This window comes from Dermacentor silvarum, chromosome 1, assembly GCF_013339745.2.
Source record: "Dermacentor silvarum isolate Dsil-2018 chromosome 1, BIME_Dsil_1.4, whole genome shotgun sequence".
Lineage (NCBI taxonomy): Eukaryota > Metazoa > Arthropoda > Arachnida > Ixodida > Ixodidae > Dermacentor > Dermacentor silvarum.
The window spans coordinates 40,427,036-40,447,233 of record NC_051154.1 but is presented as its reverse complement, the minus strand read 5'-3'; the positions used below and the strand labels follow the sequence as shown (position 1 = coordinate 40,447,233).

The 20,198-nt window shown below is 44.7% G+C and overlaps 1 protein-coding gene across 1 annotated transcript in view; it reads left to right on the top strand.

The window, feature by feature from the left end:
- The first annotated feature begins 5,022 nt into the window (after positions 1-5,022).
- LOC119461253 (dynactin subunit 1) overlaps positions 5,023-20,198 on the top strand; it is a 46,904-nt gene continuing 31,728 nt past the window's right edge. Inside the window, exons 1-3 of the mRNA XM_037722487.2 lie at positions 5,023-5,176; positions 11,019-11,314; positions 18,374-19,944. Coding sequence (XP_037578415.1) covers positions 11,032-11,314; positions 18,374-19,944 — 1,854 coding nt within the window. The 5' untranslated portion in view covers positions 5,023-5,176; positions 11,019-11,031. The remainder of the gene's footprint in view (positions 5,177-11,018; positions 11,315-18,373; positions 19,945-20,198) is intronic.

Here is a 20,198-nt window from a genome sequence, read left to right as displayed (position 1 = left end):
TGGCTTTGAGGGGGGGGGGGGGGAATTGCCCGCCCCCTTCCCCCCCCTGGATCTGCCACTGCTAGTAGGGTGGTGCAGTGCACAGATATTTACTTGGAGGGGCACGACAAGCTCCATGTTTAAAATCCACAGAGTAATATTGCAACAGGAAACTCTAACAGAGAGAGAGCACTGCTTTCGTCCCAAAATGTGGCAGCGAGCAAGACAGATGCTGTCATGATAGTGTAATTTTTATCCTGTAATGAGCATAAAAGAAACAAAAGTGGAAACATACAGTTCTAAGCCCTATGGCTACAGCCTCTGTTTATACTGCTGATATTAGAGTTTTAGGGGCGAAGCTCCTTATAGCGGCACCCGTTCGTCCCTCGTAGTAGTAGTAGTGTGTAACCAGTTGGCGTTGTGTGTCCGTATATGTATGTATACCCATATATACATATATATGTATATGTATAGTATAACCGGAAGCCGACTTCCGCTTCCGTTTCCACTTCCGGTTCCGCTTCCGTTTCCACTTCCGGTTCCGCTTCCACTTCCGGTTCAGCTTCCGTTTCCACTTCCGGTTCCGCTTCCGGTTCCGGAAGCCAGCTTCCGGCTTCCGGAGAACGCTTCCGGGAGAAAAAAAAATTCCGAAAGTTGTGTCCGTAGCGCGGAATCGAACCACGGACCCCTCGCTTCCCAACGCGCGGCGCTAGCCCACTATGCCACGAAGCGGACATGGACACACGCACCACGATGACAATAAATACCCAACATTAACGAAAGACCGCGCGTTTCTAACGCGTTTGTGCTAGCGCGTTACGGCCCATGTAAGAAGCTGGTGTAAGACGCTGTGGCCTCTCCGCCTTTACTCTCTCAGCAGTCATGTGATGGCGTCGGCAAACGCGGTGCACGTTCCGGCATGTGTAAACGGCTGCGTAAGACGCTGTGGCCTCTCCCCCTTACTAGAGAGTACTGCACGTTTCTGACGCGTTTGTGCTAGCGTCCCCTTAAGCGGGAGATCCGATGATTCCCTCCGGAGCTTCGCCCACTCATCATCATTCACCCCGTGGATATGCTGTGACTTTTTGATTAGGGGACGCAAGCAGGTTGCGTACCCAAGGACCCAATGTCTGCCTGAGTTTTGCTGGTACCTATGCAGCACCCAAGTTTCTTGCATCCCCTAACTTTTCATTGCTAAGAACCGATACCACAGAAGTCTATTATCAACCTGCATTATTGCTAAAATGTTCAGCAATTTTAAAGCACTTAGGCTGCCATTTTGCATGAGAAGTGTATGGTGTACAAAGCACTTTACTGCACTCTTGGCCACTTGACATGTGCGTCCATGCCCGTATTTCTTGCTATTCAACTTGTTCTCTTGAGGTGTTTACAATGTTTTTTTATGCTGTAAAATTAGTGTGACATTCTTAATCAAATTGTTAAAGTGAAAGTCTGGGCTTTGATCCTGGCCGTGGCATTCTAAAACTGTTAGTTCTAACACAGTGATAACATTATGCAAATTTAATAAGCTTCACCGCAATAGACACGTACTTCGATGAGATCATTTAGCATATGCAAAAATACCGGCAAATGGAGTCTTCAGGAGAGTACCTGACATTATAATAAAGCGGGCGGCGCAGGATCTCCAGAGCATCCAAGGGGCCGGGTGGATACCAAAGCTGGAACGGGTACTTAATTACGCAAATTCTCACTTTCCTTCACCGCGATACGCTATTTGCTTCACCGCGCTACACAACTGTGTTGCGATGAAGACATTATAGACCCTTGCCACATACATTTACTGCCACTTTGCACATAACTCTGCGTCTCATTGCTAAAACTAAGGGTGTGAAAAACAGAGTTGCAGCTGTATGCCACAGCGCTCAGCTTCATCTGTTTCTTGCACCGTTAGTTTTTACAATGCAGTGCGCAAAATTCGGGCAGACTGTTTGATACATCGCGTCTAGACAATAAGTAACTACATGGTGACTGTAGAAAATGGAGCGTTTATTGAGTGCTCCGCAGTCCTATATATAGGGGTTGATGACGTACACATCACGTGTTCCAGGTTGCCAGCCGGAGACACCTCATTATCTTCCCCCTACAGATTGAGGCGGACAGGGGCTCTGCGTTGTCGGGTAGACCTTCGGAGTGCAGTCTCTGGACCAGGGGCTTGATCCGTCGGTATACTTTGGTTTATCGACGCTGAGGTCTCCTGTCTTTGCATATCAAGACCTGATGGTCCTGGCATCGCGTTGAAGTTTGTCTGCGGATCTTGTTCTGTCGGTTGATCCTGCAGTGGTAGTTCTCGTCTTTGCACTTGGTCAAAATGCCTTCGTTGAACCCCTTGCTGCGTGTCAACGGTGACCATTCTTGCTCCCTGTTGTTCCCTCACTGTGGCTGGTATCCATTTGGATCTCGTCCAGCTTCGAGTCCAAACCCGTTGACCCTTTTGCCAATTCTGTGTACTGTTCTCCTGGTGCTCTGCGTTTCTTGTTTGCTGGTTCGGCGTGATGCAGTCTATCCTCGTTTTTATTTGGTATCCCAGCAGTAACTCGGCCGGAGACTTGCCTTCTTTGAGAGGGGTTCGACAGTAGCTGCATAAGAATCTGGAGAGTCTGGTCTGTAATTTGCCCTGTCTCATCTTCTTTAATCCTTCCTTGACTGTGCGGACTGCCCTTTCTGCCAAACCGTTAGACTGTGGATGGTGGTATGGAGCCGTGGTGAGGTGCTGTATTTGATTCCTATCCATGAAGTCCCGGAAAAATTCACTGGTAAATTGTGTCCCATTGTCGGTTACTACAGTTCTGGGTAGACCAAACCTTGCAAAGATGACTCGTAGGGCGTCCACAGTGGTTTCTGACCTGGCTGACTTCATAGGCAGCGCTTCAATCCATTTAGTTGTTGCGTCTACTGCGACTTATATCATGTGCCCGTCCACTGGTCCTGCGAAATCTAGATGTAGGCGGCTCCATCTTTCATTCGAGACTGGCCATGGTACTGGCGTATGTCGTGGAGGCTTCAGTGCGGCTTCTATACAGACGGTAAAGGCTCATACTAGGCGTTCAATTTCTGCATCCACGTTTGGGAACCAGAACAAGGACCTTGCTGTCTTTTTCATAGCTGCCATGCCCGAGTGGTTCTCGTGTAACACATTTAAGACAGGTTTAATTGCAGCAGTAGGTATGACGATTCGATGTCCCCAGAAGATCAAATCCTGCGTGATCGTCAGTTCTTGCCTCTTGTTGAAATAGGGACGGTATCGCTGTTGGTACTCCCCTAAAAAGTTCGGCCAACCTTGCACAATCCACTGTTTGACTTGTTGCAAAGTAGGATCCAAGTCTGTCAGCTGTACTAGGTCCCGTGCTGTGATTGCTTTGCTTGTTAGAAAGTCTGTGTACAGCACATACTCTGGGTTTTCTTGCAGGCCCTGAGATTCTTCACTGATCTGGAGTGGCAGTCAGCTCAGTGCATCAGCATTGACGTTGTCTGCACCCTTGCGGTACTCTAAGACGTATTGATAATTGTCCAGCAAGAGGGCCCAGCTTTGTTCGGATTGAAGATACCCGTGAGCGGTTTATGATCCGTCACCAAGACAAATTTGTTTCCGTACAAATAGTCTTTAAACCTGGTCACCCCAAAAACAAGTGCCAACGCTTCCTTTTCCAGTTGCGAATAGTTTCGTTCTGCTTGATTTAACGTTCTGGAACGGAATCCTATGGGGTAGTCAATTCCATTTACACGGTGAGAAAGAACCGTGCCAACTCCTACTGCTGATGCGTCACATTCCAACCTCAATGGTTTTTTCGGGTCGAAGTGGGCTAGAAATTTCGAAGTCTGGATTGCTTCTTTGACGTGCTTGAAGGCTGTCTCTTGTTTGTCCCGCCACTCCCATGTGGCACCCTTCTTCAGCAGGGGGTACAGTGGAGCCAGGTGGGTAGACAAATTAGGTAAAAACTTGGCATAGTAATTAATCAATCCTAGAAATGCCTTGAGTTCCGTCACGCAGAGCCCCTGTCCGCCTCAATCTGTAGGGGGAAGATAATGAGGTGTCTCCGCAGTCCTATATATAGGGGTTGATGACGTACACGTCACGTGCTCACAACAGTCTGCCTGAATTTTGGTCTGCCACTTTATATATACAGCTCCGTTAGGGTCACAGCACTACGCGAGCATTGCCGTAAAGATCGCGGCAAAAGTAAATGGCATGAATGCACGGACAGCGCTCTAGTGTTTAACGCGAATGAGAAGATGCGCTCCCTCGATGATAGCACGGACGCGTGAACAGCAGAAGGTGATCATTAGTAACGTGACTTAAGTCGCGGCCAGCAACAATAACGCCGCCTTCAACGTCCGTCAAGTAAAGGCGCATATGTGATTTTGATGACGCAACCGAAAAGGGCGGCCGAACACGGGCTACCGGGGGCCGTATTCTGAAACGTTCGCCTAGGCGAAATTTCTTTTTTCGCTTTCAGGCGTGCGCCGATTGGCTGTTTTAGCAAAATTGGATGAGCTGATTAGGTGGTTGAGCCCGACGTCATTCAATTTGCTCAACCAGCCAATCAGCGCGCATGCTGATTTCGCCTAGGCGAAATTTCTTTTTTCGCTTTCAGGCGTGCGCCGATTGGCTGTTTTAGCAAAATTGGATGAGCTGATTAGGTGGTTGAGCCCGACGTCATTCAATTTGCTCAACCAGCCAATCAGCGCGCATGCTGATTTCGCCTAGGCGAAATTTCGCCTAGGCGAACGTTCAGAATACGGCCCCGGATTCACCGAGGCCAGAAGTCGCTCTACGCACATTACACGGCTTCCCCGCCCCAAGAAACAGAGAACCACGTACGGAACCCACAGACGAGAGATCACACGTTGAACCATAGAATAAAAGAAGTTCAACCGGTTGAACCACAGAACACCTATAAAAAATGTTGAAGAACGCGCGCTCCCTTGCTTCGACGCGCCGCCACTGCAGTTCTCAAGAGTCCCTAGGCATGTCTCTAGGCAATTCTATTTTTAGGCACCTAGGAAGGTCACGTGATGGATTCAATGGATTCTTGTACAGACAGTCACACAGTGAGATGGACACACGCAGCTGTTTCGGCACCATTTAGCCGGGTCATCCTGTAGTTTAGCTGTTGAGATGCTTCTTTGGGTGCGCGTTGTTCACGAGCTGTTCTGACCAACTTTTGGGCACCCTAAGGTATTTACTGTTTGATTGCTGGATATGTTTCAACGAATGGTGTTTATGTCGGGCTTGTGCTACAGTGACCGCTTAAGCCCACCTATTGCTTATTTGCGTTCTGTGGGTGTGTCTGTGGACGTTTTTATAAACTGTACGAAAATTTGTGTTGGGCTGTAACCTTTTCGCTATGAGAGGGGCAGAAAAAAATTAAAATAAAAGCAGCGTCTCTTCAAGGGTTACGTGTCAGTTTCGCAGTGCGAGAAGATGCTATGTTAGATTTCTCAACATTGAATTAAGCGTACACGATGACAGTAGGTCAGTGCAAGCGTGCACATTTCTGTTAGTAGTAGACAGGCGCGAGTACATGCGTCTTGGATCATCAGTGGTCTTGGTTACTGTAAGCAAGATAGTACTTGGTACAAGTTTGGCACAACGCCGTTATGCAGCGTTCTCGTTTCGCATATCCGTCTTTGAAATTAGTGTACGGCTACAGTATGTACGACCGAGAACGGGTAACCTAACCGTCCTTTACGATAGATGACCTTGCTCAGAATCTTTGAAAAGGAGTTGGTGGCACCGCACTTCTCAAGCTCGCAGTCGGCAGCAAACCGCGTTCGAGAACCTGTACATTCTATCAGGGCCAATATAGATCTTAAGTTAGGGAGTCCTCCTATATAGCAGCAATTCTAGGTCGTCAAAATTTAAGTTGTAACGCGGCTTTGTACTTCAGCTCGTGCACGTAGATCTCTGTGATAACTATTTCTGACGGTATTACAGTGATCAAAAGTTATGTCCATTTAAGAAACAGCATTCATCGCACGGCTCAGCAAGCCTTTCTTGCCTTGTAAGATGCCCGAAACTCATTAAAATAGTAAAATCGTGAAAACAGCACATTGTCAGTTATTTCAACCTCCAATTTGCTTAAAACTGCTTCATTATAAAACATTACCCTGACCAGATTGAAACTCGAGTCTGCTTCTACAATTTGGGACCCTCACTCTTTTACACTTGTATACACACCTGAACCCAACCAGAACCGGTCAGCTTGTTTCATTGTTGTGAACTATCCTCGTACTGCCAGTATTACTTCAATAAAGTCCTATTCACCTTCCTAACCTTTCTTACAAAAACTAGCCCGGTTACGTCTTTTCCATAAAATCTCCTTTACAAACCCTGAGCTGAGCATCTCATTCTCTCCCTGCTACGTTTCATCTCGTGTCGACTATCGTCTAAATGTCCAAGTGCCATTTTGTCAGACCAACATGTACAGTCGCAGCGGAAAAAGACTAGTGGCTGGAGCGGCACATTCCATTTTCCAAAGCAGGGGCGGCCGTCGTGATTTTACCACTCCGGCCACCAGTCACTTGTGCTAATCTTTTTCCGCTGGGACTGTACTTCCATTCGGTCATGCCAAAGACATCATCTGAATGGAATAGCCTTCATCGCCAGCAACCCTGATCACCCTTCCTTCAAGACTGCAATTTTGAACTCCCGCTCCTCTCTGTCCGTAATGGCATTGAGAGTATTTAAATAAACAAAAAATTCTTGATGGGGGGTAAGATTTGCGTATGAATGTCTTGTTCATTCTGAGCAGATCCTAAGAGGCAATCGGGCAATAACTGCTTGGCCAGTGATAGCTTTTAGCTCTTTTGCTTGTTTGTGACTTCAAATATTACAGTGGTGTTACAGGGCTGGAACAATGTAACGATTGTATTACACTTCTATTCCTTTATGTGCTTCTTTGGCCCGATCAGTGCCCCACCTACGATAACACCAGAGTTGGCTGCTCCAGAGTGGTGGATGATAGGAATGGAATAAATCTAGCAAAAATAATTGTTGCCAAGATCGAGGTCTATCAAACAATTTACATAATCATCATTTCATTTAATTTATTATACCATCAAGACCACAAGGTATTTGCATTCTGTGGGTGTGTCTGTGGACGTTTTTATAAACTACTAAAGTTTGTGTTGGGCTGTAACCTTTTCACTATGAGAGGGGCAGAAAAAAATTAAATAAAAGCACCATCTCTTCAAGGGTGGTGTTCAACTCTGGTGTTATCATTGAAAGGGTTGACAAAATTGTGGCTTTCAATTTGTGTACTGTAGGCACAACTAAATTCCTCACTAAAGATCCCTACCACAGGTTACATTTGCTTGAACTACGTGACTGCCGTCCTTCTGATTGTGGTGGAACCATTTACAGGCCTCTCTGGCCTTAGATCACCCAACTGTGTGCTGCTTCATGGATAGTGTCTTATCGCTGATGACGGGAGATGTATTTAGACCAGGCTGAGAGTTGGGCAGGAACTGATTTTAATGGACAGAGTATGTGTATATATATGGATCTCCGTGACGTCACGCTACATGGTTTGAATGACCGGTAGAGGCACACTGCACCATCCCTTCAAAATCTCAAAACATTGAGAGATCAGCCAGCTGCATGACTCGGAGATCCGCAACACCACATCATCTACCCCTGGAAAGAAAGGAGAGATGTACGACTCCTATGCGTATAACACAAGAGTACGCGACCGAATTATGCAGTTTACTATTTGTTTTTCCGAGACTTCAATAAATGTCACCACTCACCAGACCACACTCTTCTCCACACTCTAGATGCGTGTGCACTTACAGCGTTCTTTATACAATAATGTTACAAGCATGCATTATGAAAATGTCAGGGGTGAAGTGCAAGTGAACAATGTTCAGGGTGAGTGAGGGGGTGTCGCTAGGGTTTGCAGCATGGGGTCGGCAGGTCAGTGCATTTTTGTTTTCAAATGTGGAGGCAGTCTTTGGAATTCATAATTCAAACCACCTCTTTCACAAGTGTCTGATTTCAGATAATCTAAAATACAGTCAAGCCCACTTTCACTGAACTTTGTAATGCAAAAAGTGCTCACTGTACAAGCAGTTCATTTTAATTGTGCTTGCCCAGATAAAATGTGTAAAAGAACCAGCCAGGTGAAGAATCATAAGGACTTGGTTCTTGAAAATAATGTACATGGAATTTACAGTTTGAAACTATGCCAATAATTCATCAGGTTTGCAAGGCTATTTGCATATTTGCTAGCATGGCATATACACTGCAATGTGGCATGGTAATGTTGTTCAAACTTTAACCTTCATCGTGAAGTCTCACTCCATGTAGGTATTGCTTAGCTTTTGGGCTTTTGGCTACATTGTACACAAGGTTACCTTGGAAATTATCAATAGAGTGCGAATCAGTACAGTGCGACTACCAATACTGGTAGTCGCACTGTACTGACACGGGATCCATGTCCTCGTAGAAGTAAAAAAGAAAATGACTCGAGGCTTCCCGAGGGATGGAAAAAAATAAAAAGCAGTGAAGTTAACCATGTCTAGATGACCACAGAGTCCCTTTTACGGCACTTGATCTGGTGTGCAAGGTAGGGTTTTAGAGTGATCTGAAACAGTGTGCTGAATATCACTGATACCGCTTTCCTGTAAATGTAATGTTGTTTCCAGCCACATTTGAATTGTGTACTCTTGTGAGTATTTCCATGAACGTCTTGCTTTACTCTTGCTTTACATATCATCCGTGCCTCAGATTCCATTCATTCTAATTGAACTGGTGCAGTAGCTGAGTTATGACAAATGAAAAGCCTTCCATAGACTTCATGCAAAGCTTATTGGTAAATGACAGTGTTCTTATCAAATAAAAGTTTGCTTTAAGTGGGGTTGTTTAGTGGGCTCAACATTATTCTATATTCATACCAGATCATCTGGCTAGCATGGTTTGTATAGGTGTACCTCACTTTGGAAAAAAACCTTATCCTCTTCTGGGTTGTTCAAAAATGAGCTAGTTCATTGACCGAGTAATGCATTATGATTTGCAGCAATAAAATGGTTTACGGAAGAAATCGGACTGACAGGAAAGATGCTGTATCTCATCATTCCACATACAATTTTTCTCGATAGTTTTAGTTATAAATCCGTAGTTTTCTCATTGGTGTCAATTATTTTACCGTGCTCTTTTGCTACTGCACATTTAAGATGGCAAATTTTCATCTGCTTAATCACGCTTTGCTCGAATGATGCAGTGAGTGTTCTTCTTCTTTCAAATGCATTTGAGGATTTGTTCGGAAAAGTCACAAAAGCACAGTAGCATCTTACCTTAGGCCTTAAAGGGAAGCTGAAGAAGTTTTAGAATTTGAAGATTTATGAGGGTTTGAAAGACTGACACAGTATAACTCAACTCCTGCAGTTATTTTCTCTATTACGCGTGTAGCAGCGCCGCAATCGCGCTTTAAATTTACATTGAAACTCCGCCTCCTTTGCACGCCGAACGTAGTGGCGAAAGACCGGGCGCGAGGATGACGTCAATACAGGGGTCACGTGATCCCTCTATTCGAATCACGCTCCTCGCGGATACCTAAGATGACGTCACGATCGTGTTCGCCATCCGAGCCCGTTAAACGACCCGCGGCGTCTCCCGCAGATGCTGCGGCTTGTTTTTGCTAAATTAAAGCAACTTGCGGTGACTTCTGGCCTCTTTAACTATCATTTTCGTATTCAGGGGGTGAAAAACTATAATAATTCGTTCAAAGCTCACTTTTTTCGAAAAGTGATTCAGCTGCCCTTTAAGCTCTATCAGCCAGGCTATGTGTATACACAATAAAAATCTGGTGCGGAATATGTGTGGTGTTTCTGAAAGCAACATTTACACAGATCATGTTAGCTGTCACTGGTTTTCTGGAGCAATGGCTGGCTGCAGAATACTTTTGGGAAGATTGCTTTATCTTGTAAGGAATTGCCTGTGTGGTCAGGCATTTTCGAGGAAAGCAATACTAAAACATGGGACTAATATAAAAATGCAGACATGAGTGCTGCGAGTATGGCTTAGCCCAGCAAGTTTCCAGAACTATCAGTGTGAAGCACAGGGAAGGATTGCAAAAGAAGCAGAAAATAGAAGAGTTCTGCATACTAGAAAGGAACTGAATCAAGGTACAAATTGACCCTAGTTGGTTTGGGATTTTGAAGGGACCAGTGCTGAAACATGGGACTGATTAATAGAAAGACATGAATGCTTAGCGCTGGATCAGGTGCAGTGGCTGCCGCGCCTTTATTCAATTAACTTGGTTGAAACTTGGGCATGTGTTCTCACGGTGACGTAGCACAAACACCATCAGACAGTGTGGCAACCTTAAAATTAAAAATAATTGAATAACTGCTTGTTTCTTAATTGGTTCGCATGTCAACTGTCAACAACTATATGCCAGTGCCATTAAAACGTGCTGCTTTGTTTGTGGCTGTGTAATGGTCCTGTGGTTCAGCACTTCGAAACATAAGGTCACTGATGCTGGCATGCCCACATGATCCAATATGGACATACTAATGCCACAGTGCTGTAAAATGTTCTTATGACAGCATGACTGAGAATTGTACAAGACTTAAAAAAAAAAAAAGAATGCTGGTTAAAAGAAATCGCATGCAGTTTACACTTGCAAGTAGCTGGTGGCAGCCAATGTCAGCAGTTAAACAGGTACAGTCGCCCAAATCTTTAACTAGCGTGCGCGAGCGCCGACTTTGTGTGCGCCAACACCTTAAATTAGGAACAAACTTCCAAATGACTATGCTATCTGACTATGCTCACAAAGCTCGTGAAGGTAGCATAGTCATTTGTAAGTTTGTTCCTAATTTAGGGTGCTGGTGCACAGAAAGTCGGCGCATGCTAGTTAAAGATTTGGGCAGCTGTACAGCAAGCAGACTGCGGTTCATAAAATTGCAGTATGTAAATTGAATTGTGCTTTAGTAATGCAGTACCAGTGGAAATTGTGGTTTATGTGCTCAGATGCAGTGTGCAGGCCCAACTGTTCAAGTGAATTTTGTGTGTGTAGGGAAAAACGAGACATGACGACTTTCGATGGCAAGGTGATCGAGGTTGGTGCACGTGTGGAGGTGGCTGGCAAAGATGTGCGTGGTCGGGTGGCTTTTGTTGGTAACACAAGCTTCTCCTCTGGCCGCTGGGTGGGTGTGGTCCTGGACGAGCCCAAGGGCAAGAACAATGGCACTGTCCAGGGACGTACCTACTTCTCGTGTGCTGACAACCATGGCATCTTTGTGCGCCAGTCGCAGCTACGGCTGTTGGAGGAAGAACCTCCTGGTGACACTCCTGAGCAAGCAAAGCCCCTTGGTAGGTGTACAGTGTGACTTGTATAAAATGTGTCCAGATAGTTTGAATACCTCTGTGACGTGAAAACAAGCAATATTTTCTAAATTATCATTTGGTTGCTGTATTGCTGCTGCACTTTTTTTTTTGTAATGTTGGTCTGATTTGATTTTACTAACATGTTCAACTGCTATTATTAATTTTCGTGCTCTGTGCTGAGCATAATAGCCATTTTAAAAGTTAAACTTCCTTCGTTTGCATGTTGCAAGCTTGGGATGACCAGATTTATGTTTAGAGCATTCCTTGTGTAGCTCAGTTTTGTGCTGCAGTTACCACGAAACCTGTCTGTCTCGTGGCTGGCATGAAATCTGAATTTCCATTTGGTCTCTCAATTGTTCGTTATGTCATATCATTCATTATGTCATATCGCTCGTTATGTTCGTTATGTCATATGTAGTAAGGATTTTGGCACAAGCATGAGCACACCAGTTGCGAACCCTGACCATGTTAAATGTTTTCTTTCTTCGGACAACTGCTCTTTTAGAAATCTTTTATGGGGAAAAAAAAAGGAAACAGATGATTAGTCACTGATTATAGATGCTTAGCTGGACATTGTATGCTGCCTGTGATCACAGGTATCAGCCTTATGCACCTCATTTCTTTTTAGTCCTACACGTGGTGCTGCACTTTGAATGATATTTAAAACCCTTATGAGCAAATTTTGTGTGTAGAACGTGGAGCGCACTTCTTGTGGCCATGGCATTTCTTTTGGTGTGTTTGAATGCAGAATGAATGAATGAACTAATTAATTTGTCAGTGGGTAGCAGATGGCTTGTTTATAACAAGCATCTTGTAGAAAGCTGAGTTGAAGAGGGCTTAAATCATAAATGTCCATTGTTTTCAAATGGATATATCAATTAGCCATACTTTTTAGTGACAGCATTCATGAACCCAATTCATAAACCCACCTTCATTCCTAGTTAGTGTAGATGTGGCTATTGATTACAGTCGTAATTGTCTAAAAATTGTCTCTTAATTGACAACAGGCATTGCTCTAAGCAGTGACTGCTTACTTGTTGGCCAGGCTTACTCTATCCGCACCTACACAAGCCCTTGATGTGTTCATTATCTCGTGACTTTTTAAGGCGAAAGCCTTATATGTCTCATCGTTCAGTCGACCTTTAAAGTCCTTGAGTGAAACCACGTCGGGGACACAAAAGGTACAAAAACTATGATTATCAATGGCTCATACCCCGTAAGCAAGCAAGATGGATGAAAGATGGATGATAAAGCAAATTTATATGGATGGTAAGGCAAATTAATTGGATGACTATGTGAATTAAGTGGATGACTCAGGCGAGTTGATGGCAATAGAATTAAGATTGATGACTAGGCAATCTAAGAGGATGAGTAAGTGAATCAAGAGGATGAGTAAGCGAAGTAGACTACGCGAATTAAGGGGGATGTGTCTGTCATGTGTCTGTCTTTAATGCATTGACACTTGGGTGTTTGCCTTCAAGTCGTCTCGGGGATAGCATAAGAGACCCTGTGAATTTGTTAGTTGCTCGTTTTGCTTGTGGTTCATACACAGTGGTAAATACCCAGTTGGTGTCAGAGGTTCATTGGAGAGCACCACATACCCAGAGTTCAATACCCATTGACCAAAGTCAGACGGTTGCTCTTGAAACCGGTTCCCTCAGCACAGCAGCTTGATGTTCTACTCATTTGACCATGGACTACCCATGGTCAGGAAAGTTGGCAGGAAAGAGGTTAGGCGTGGACATACATAGATACATAGAGACACACTGCAAACTAGAAGTTCCCAAAGAATGCTAATAGCATTTTTATAATTTTGTTACAGTACCCATTTAATGAGCCTTTCCAAAGAAGGGGACCATCATTGCTGATGTTCCTCTAGGGAATGTATTCAGTTCAAAACTTCACTATAAATTTAAAGCAGCAACATTCTTGTAGTGCAGCGCCAATAGACATAAAACAATAAGCACTTCATGCAGGTAGACCCTGTCGTGAAAAAATGTAAAGACCAGCCAGCCGTTTCTGGCACCGACCCTCTAGCCTTTGCCTGTTTCTCTCTCTCTTTTTTTTATCTGCTGTATCTTTGTAGAAGCAAGTATCTCCTTTCCGAAAATGCCTTGTAAAGAAATGTATGTTTGACAATGGTTTGCAGGTAGCAGGCTGTGGTGGCATTTATGCATAATTTATTGCAGGAATAGACATTTAATTACACATTGATACACCCCTTGCCGGCTAGTTCGCCACGTTTGCTCTCAACTTCTTTGTCTTTCCTGATAGCGGTTTCTTTTTTTAAAGCAAACTGTGGAGATAACTCTGCATGCAGCTAGGGCTAAAGGCAAGCTTCTGATCTAGCCATGCACCGTCATTCCGTACAGTGTCCCCAACCTGTAGCGCAGGTAATCGCTGCTAGGCGAGTTCGGGTGAATCAGGCGACCATCGGCGTCAGCTCAAACAATATTTATTGCTTCGAGAGTGGTAAGGAATAAACACTTACTGAGGGAAAGTCCACTCTGTAAAAGGCAATAAATAGGCTCACCTCGTTACACGTGGTGTCAGTCGATGGGGTGAGGGGTCACTCACAGGTAACAGGCAGATATGCTTGTCCAGCGCAGAAAGAGCGTCTCCTCCAGGGATGCTCTTTTATAAATTTTTAATAAATTTTGAATAAATTTTTAATAAATTTTTGCCTATGCAAGGAGGCAGTCCCCCTCATGGAGAGATGGCTATTTTTCCCTATCCCATGGGTCTGGGGGAAAGGAGTGCGTTTTACGATGTTGCAAGAGCGATGGGGAAACTGGGAAAAAGGGGCATAGTGCACCTTTCCCATCCCGCCCGCGGGCTCCCGACATGAGCTGCAACATGCGATCGCACCGTTGGGTATGCTGGAGGAAATGGCCGCATGTGCTCCCTACAAAACATGCTGTGTGCAACACATTTAGCTGTCTGAAGTTGTAGTCCACCAACTCTCAAATAAAATGATCAAGCATGCGTCACAGAGCAGCATTATTAGACCCTACCTACTACACAGGGGAAATTACACTTCCTGATCTTCACTTTCTTCCCACTACCATGGAGGTTGTTGGTTTTCTTGATGCGGTTGTGCTGTTTTTGTCAGCATTCATCGAATTTGAGCAGCTGTTTTGCTAATATAGTCATACTTTGTCTTGTATGAGGGTTGTACACAGCTAACTTAGGGTGGCTCACACAGGAATTGCCCTTCCTTTTTATTAAAATGAACTCTAGGGAAAAGTCCGATAGAAGTTTCTATTGGTACTTTACAAGAATTATAGGTCCATTACCAAAAAGTACAGGTCCCATAGAGATTTCTGGCGGTCCTGTAGCTTCTTCTACAGGGCAATACAATGTGCTATAAGACAAATAAAATGCTTTGTGTCCCAATAGATGCAATGGAAGTAGTGACCATGATATAAACTTGTATTGATAGTTTTGCTTGGCAAGAAGCCGACGAAGCAGACACACCATACATAATGAAGCCACAGAAGGCTTTGCTTTAATAAAGGAATTATGCATTCCAAGCTGTATATTGTTCCACTGAGGATATTTAGGTACCATTTGTTGTTTCACTGTGTAATTTTGTAGAGAACAGAGGTGGCCACCAGCACATCTGTAGGGATAATACAGATGGGGCTATATATATAGGCCATCATTCATTACATGAGTGCCATCCTATGTGTGAGCGATTTGGCAAGACAGCAGAAGCAACGACGATCAGCAAAGTCCAGGAGAGTTCGCGTAGGAAGCTTCACCTTAAAATGAACAATTAACCGTAGTAGAACAAAAACCGCTTTAGTACACAGTGTCCTATCTACACCAATACACTTGTAAGCTAATAGACCAATACAGGCTATCAGTTATCAGGTATATTTCATAATATATAATAAACCAATACAGGTTATCAGTTTTACCAGCATATGAGGTCTCGTTTCCTAAGCCAATAATATAAAACCAATAAAATTTCTTTAGAAATTTTTCCTAGGGGTATCCAACCACTCACTCACATTTTTTTCTCACGTTATTTTTTTGTTCCTGCCAGCAACCCTTGCCTCTTAAGAAATGCAGAACACATATGCATGTTTTGCAGTACATGGTAAAGCACTATTTTATTGGTCAGTAGTTTCTTTGTGTGTTGTCACATTCCGCTATTTAAGCAACCACCTGTGCCTGACATCTGTAGGACATTCTATGTGTAAGGGAACTTCGTAAGCTATCCCCATTGGCACAGTGCAGTCAAGACAAGTGGCCATTATTGCTTAAACCAAGGCAAAAGCTGATTGAAGGCTGAAAAGCCAATTGAAACACTGTCTGTTCACCACTACTATAATTGTTGCCTAAACTATAAAATTGTGCATGCACGCATGGCTGCCTTTTAAAGTCATGTCAATCTTCAGCTCATGCCATACTGTGTTTAGTCTTCTGAAGATTTCAGACATTGTTTATTTGCAGGATGAAATGATTGAAATGTGCTATTAATAACTTGCCAGTTTGGTCATCAGTACTAGCCTGTATATTGGAACAACATAACCTTGAAAGCATTTATTTGAGCAATATGTGTAGTAAGCTTAAGCACAAACTTGCCCAAGAACAAGTTCTTTTGACCCGCCGTGGTTGCTCAGTGGCTATGGTGTTGGGCTGCTGAGCACGAGGTCGCGGGATCGAATTCCGGCCACGGCGGCCGCATTTCGATGGGGGCGAAATGCGAAAACACCCGTGTACTTAGATTTAGGTGCACGTTAAAGAACCCCAGGTGGTCCAAATTTCCGGAGTCCTCCACTACGGCGTGCCTCATAATCAGATCGTGGTTTTGGCATGTAGAACCCCATAATTTAATTTAATTTAACAAGTTCTTTTGGATTTACTTGAAGGTTGCCTAAATCGAAATTATAGCACTCGGTTTCCACTCATGGGGCAGCCATCACTATTGCTAACAAACTGCAAGACTGAAATTCTTGCTTTTAAATAAGGCACAATATCTTATTTATCATCTCGTAGTGTCCCGCAAAGCATGTATATGCAAGTGCACACAAGATAATTTTGAGTACTATAAATACAAGTAAAAATTGTGACTGACATCACTTTCTGAGCCTCAAGCATGATGGGTAAGTATTTTCACATCTGCAAAAAAAAATCGGGAAGCTTGACACAGCACTTGCTGACCGAGAACAGCAAAAAAAGGCTGGATGATGCCTGCACCTGTTACAAGAACTATGCAAGTACATGGCAGTAGAAGACGATACTGGAGCCGGCGTGCTTTCACCTGGGCTCCTTGGCGGGCTGCTGCTATACTCACAGACAAGCGAAGGTTACAGAACGGAAGCGCACCTGTAGCACTGCTGCTGGAAGTAGTCCTGTAATTTTGTTCATGTTTTCTTCGGTGGGAAATAGAGAAAAGAATTGTTTTGCTTTCTACAGCACGTAATTTGAAACGGTACGTACGATTCACCGGTCAGCTGCTGAAATGTTATTTAAATTTTGAGTTTGCTTTTTTGAGTTTTCCCACATGTGAGACTGTCGCATGTCTTGCGCATTTCTCGAAGGCAAAATGGCGCCTGCATCTTCTGGTGAGTGTTTGTCACCTGCTTTCCTGCCTGTGAGCTCTTCTGAGAGACTGATGTCCAAGTGCAGCAACAAATGGCTGTCGAAGCACACAAAAGAAGTGTCTGCAACATCTATGCAGAAACCAGGCAAGCCCATCTGGAACTTACAACCGTCGGCGTGTACAAATGAGTAAGCGAGCTGAGTTATGCTGCAGTGGCTCTACGCACGCTGGAATTGGTTGCCCATTCTCAACGATGCAGTGGTCACACGGCTGCTCCAGAGCTCCGACGCAGACTGCGTTGCTCACTGCCCTCTGGCTGACCTTCAGTACTGACCACGGCGCCGCTGCAAGGAAACAGTTGTGCAATTCCCCTTAACATGCTTCACTGTAAAAAAAAATATAAAGTTGGGCCACAAGCAACATTATCACGAATATCTCTGGATTAATTACATGTTGCTATGAAATGAGGTGAACTTTTTTTTTTTCCTTAGAAATTCAGAACTTGATACATATGGTACTAGCTTCAGAAATTCACCCCGAGTTAACTGTGTTTGCTTTGACTAAAGTAAAGGAGCTATGCAAGTTTGGAGACACCTAAACCGAAACCGGTGCCATATTTGCCTGGACTACTTTGCATAGGAATACATGTGCAGAAGCTCCACCCCTGTAGCTTTTGCTTTGTAGCTAAGAAATGTCTGCGAGTATGGAGGTCCGCATGACTTTCTGAAAAGGTCCATTTGATTTTGTTTACATCAGCATTGCACATCAACTTAAGATAATACTTCGCTTTTTTTTTCCCGGTTATGCTGTTGATCCGGTGTTTTTAAATTGGCCTTGAGGATGAGCTTATCCCTGTCGTACCATTTTTATCACCATTGAATGATAGTTTGCACACTTGTTAGTGGTGGCAACGTGATTTAGTTTTTGTGCATCCAGGTGGCACAAGTGATTAGGTTGCCTATATAAAGGTTTTCTATCGTTTCATGAAATAAAGTTGGTAGTCTGTGCTCTGTCCTGTCTTCTTTTTCTTTTCTTGTCCATCTTGCGCAGCATGTTTATAATTTGAGAAGATGGCCTGCCTTTTTGTTTTTGCTATGTTCATGTTTTACTTTCAGGTCTTGTGTGTATGTCAATTTCAACATACAGTACATTTATTTTGCCTTTCATTGTTTTTGTATGTTGCAGTGTAGTCAGCTGTAACGTGAAATCGCAGCAGGTGTCATCTTTACAAAATGTCCATTTGCCACAATTATCTTTTACATTAAAGGCAGGCCTTAGTTCTGCCTTTTGCCTCCCAGTGAACCGGAATAAATTTGTTATTCTTCTTACTTCATTGAAATGGTAGAGAAAAATCTGCCAAAAAGTGATTTGATGTTCACAAATGTGTCTCCTGGACTGTTTGCCATGCCACACATTTTAAGGGCCTATAAAGCACTAATGCCTGTAGTTGCAGGGAATACTTCTAATAAAAATGTGCACACTCTTTGCAGCCACAACCACTCCGGGGCCAGCTGCTGAGGTTGTAACACTTGACCAGCCAGAGCCCCTCTCTCGTACCTGGGTAGTGGAAGAGGCCAGCCAGGATAAACAGGCTGCACAGAAGGAGCAGGATGCTGAGAAGCAGGCTCTCAAGGCCCAGATTGTAGACTTGCAGGAAAAGCTGGACACTCTGATGCAGAAAAGGCAGGAGAGCAAAGCACAGCTTCGAGACTATGAGCGCACACGACTGCAGCTCCAGCAACTACTTGAATTCAAGACCAAGATCACCGAGTCCCAGGTTGAGTTGCAGAAGCAGCTGGCACAGGCACGGCGTGAGGCTCAGGAAGCTCATGATGAGCGAGAGCGCCACGCCGAGGAGGTGTCTGATCTTGTGGAATCTATTGAGATGGCCACAGTGGAGAAGGAAATGGCTGAGGAGAAACTGGAACAGCTGCAGCAAGAGGTGGACCATTGGAAGGAGAAATATGAGATGCTTGAGTTAGATTACAAAATTCTTACTTCTGAACTGTCTACAGGGGAACCCAGTAGTTACAAGGAGCGCCAGTTAGCGCAAGAGAATGAAAAGATGCGGGAAGCCCTTGTGCGGTTACGTGACCTGACTACTCAGTTAAAGCATGAGAAGCAGCAGCACAAGAAGGAACTGGATCGATGCCGGGCTGAGGTGCAAGAGCTGTCAAGGATAAAACAACAGTTGGAAGAACGGTACCAACAAGCAGAGTGCTCCATCACAGAGTTGCAAGAGCAGCTGGACATGGCTTTGGGTGCAGAGGAGATGGTAGAGCACCTGACAGAGAAGAACCTAGACCTGGAAGAGACTGTGCGGGATCTGCGCGAGGCAGTGGATGACATGGAGAAGCTGCATGACCTCAATGAGGAACTGCTGCAGCAGGCACGTGAGACTGAGCTTGAGCTGCGTGAGGAGCTCTCTCATGCACAAGTACGCCTGGCTGACAGCCACAGGCGCGTTGAGGCAGCTCATGAGGCCCTAGCTGATTGTGAGCAGACGTTGGCCAAGTACCAAGCATTGGTGGCCCAACTTCGGGAACAAGCCCAGGGCCTGGAGCAACAGCTTCAATCTGAGCCAACACCTGTGGCTGTGGAAGCAAGTGAGCTGGCATTGCGGCTGGCTCAAGGCAAGGCACACGCTCGCGCTGTTGACCTAGAGCTGCGGCGGCTTGAAGTGGCTCAGGCCAATCGGCATGTGGACTACCTCACAGCCTTCCTTTCCGAGAACTTCCTAGCACATGAGCATGAAGGTGTGCTAATGTTGCTGCTGGTAGCACGCCTTGGGGCCAAGTGTGGCATTCTGGCCAAGCAACTGGAGCAGCGCTGGGCAGGTGCAGCACCAGGGCCAGGACAGCCCCTGGAGTCAGTGCAGTATGCACATGCGTGCTTTGTGCGGTTCCTTCTGGGACGGCTGCAGGGCCTTCTGCATCAATATTCCACTGCCCTAGACACTTGCAGTGTGGAGCTGTTTGCCAAGACAGCTACTCTGTATCCTGAAATGTTGGGCCATGAGAAGTTGTTAGACCTGTATGTGCAGCTTCTTCGCAAGGATGAGGTAAGCTTACCCTCATAGTACTATGGTGCTTGGCCTTTAGAGCAAGCAGCTTGAATACTGGAAAAGTGTGCAACCCCATCGCAAAAAAAATTCATTATTGCATTTTTTTGTTTTGGTGGCTGTGTGACTGCACAGTACTATTACATATAGTGCATAAATAGTGTTCAGTGTTGATGCGAAAACATCAAATGGGCCATTGAGCGAAACAGCTGGTGGCGTCTGTAGCAGCGAAACGGCACCTAAATTTCTATTGG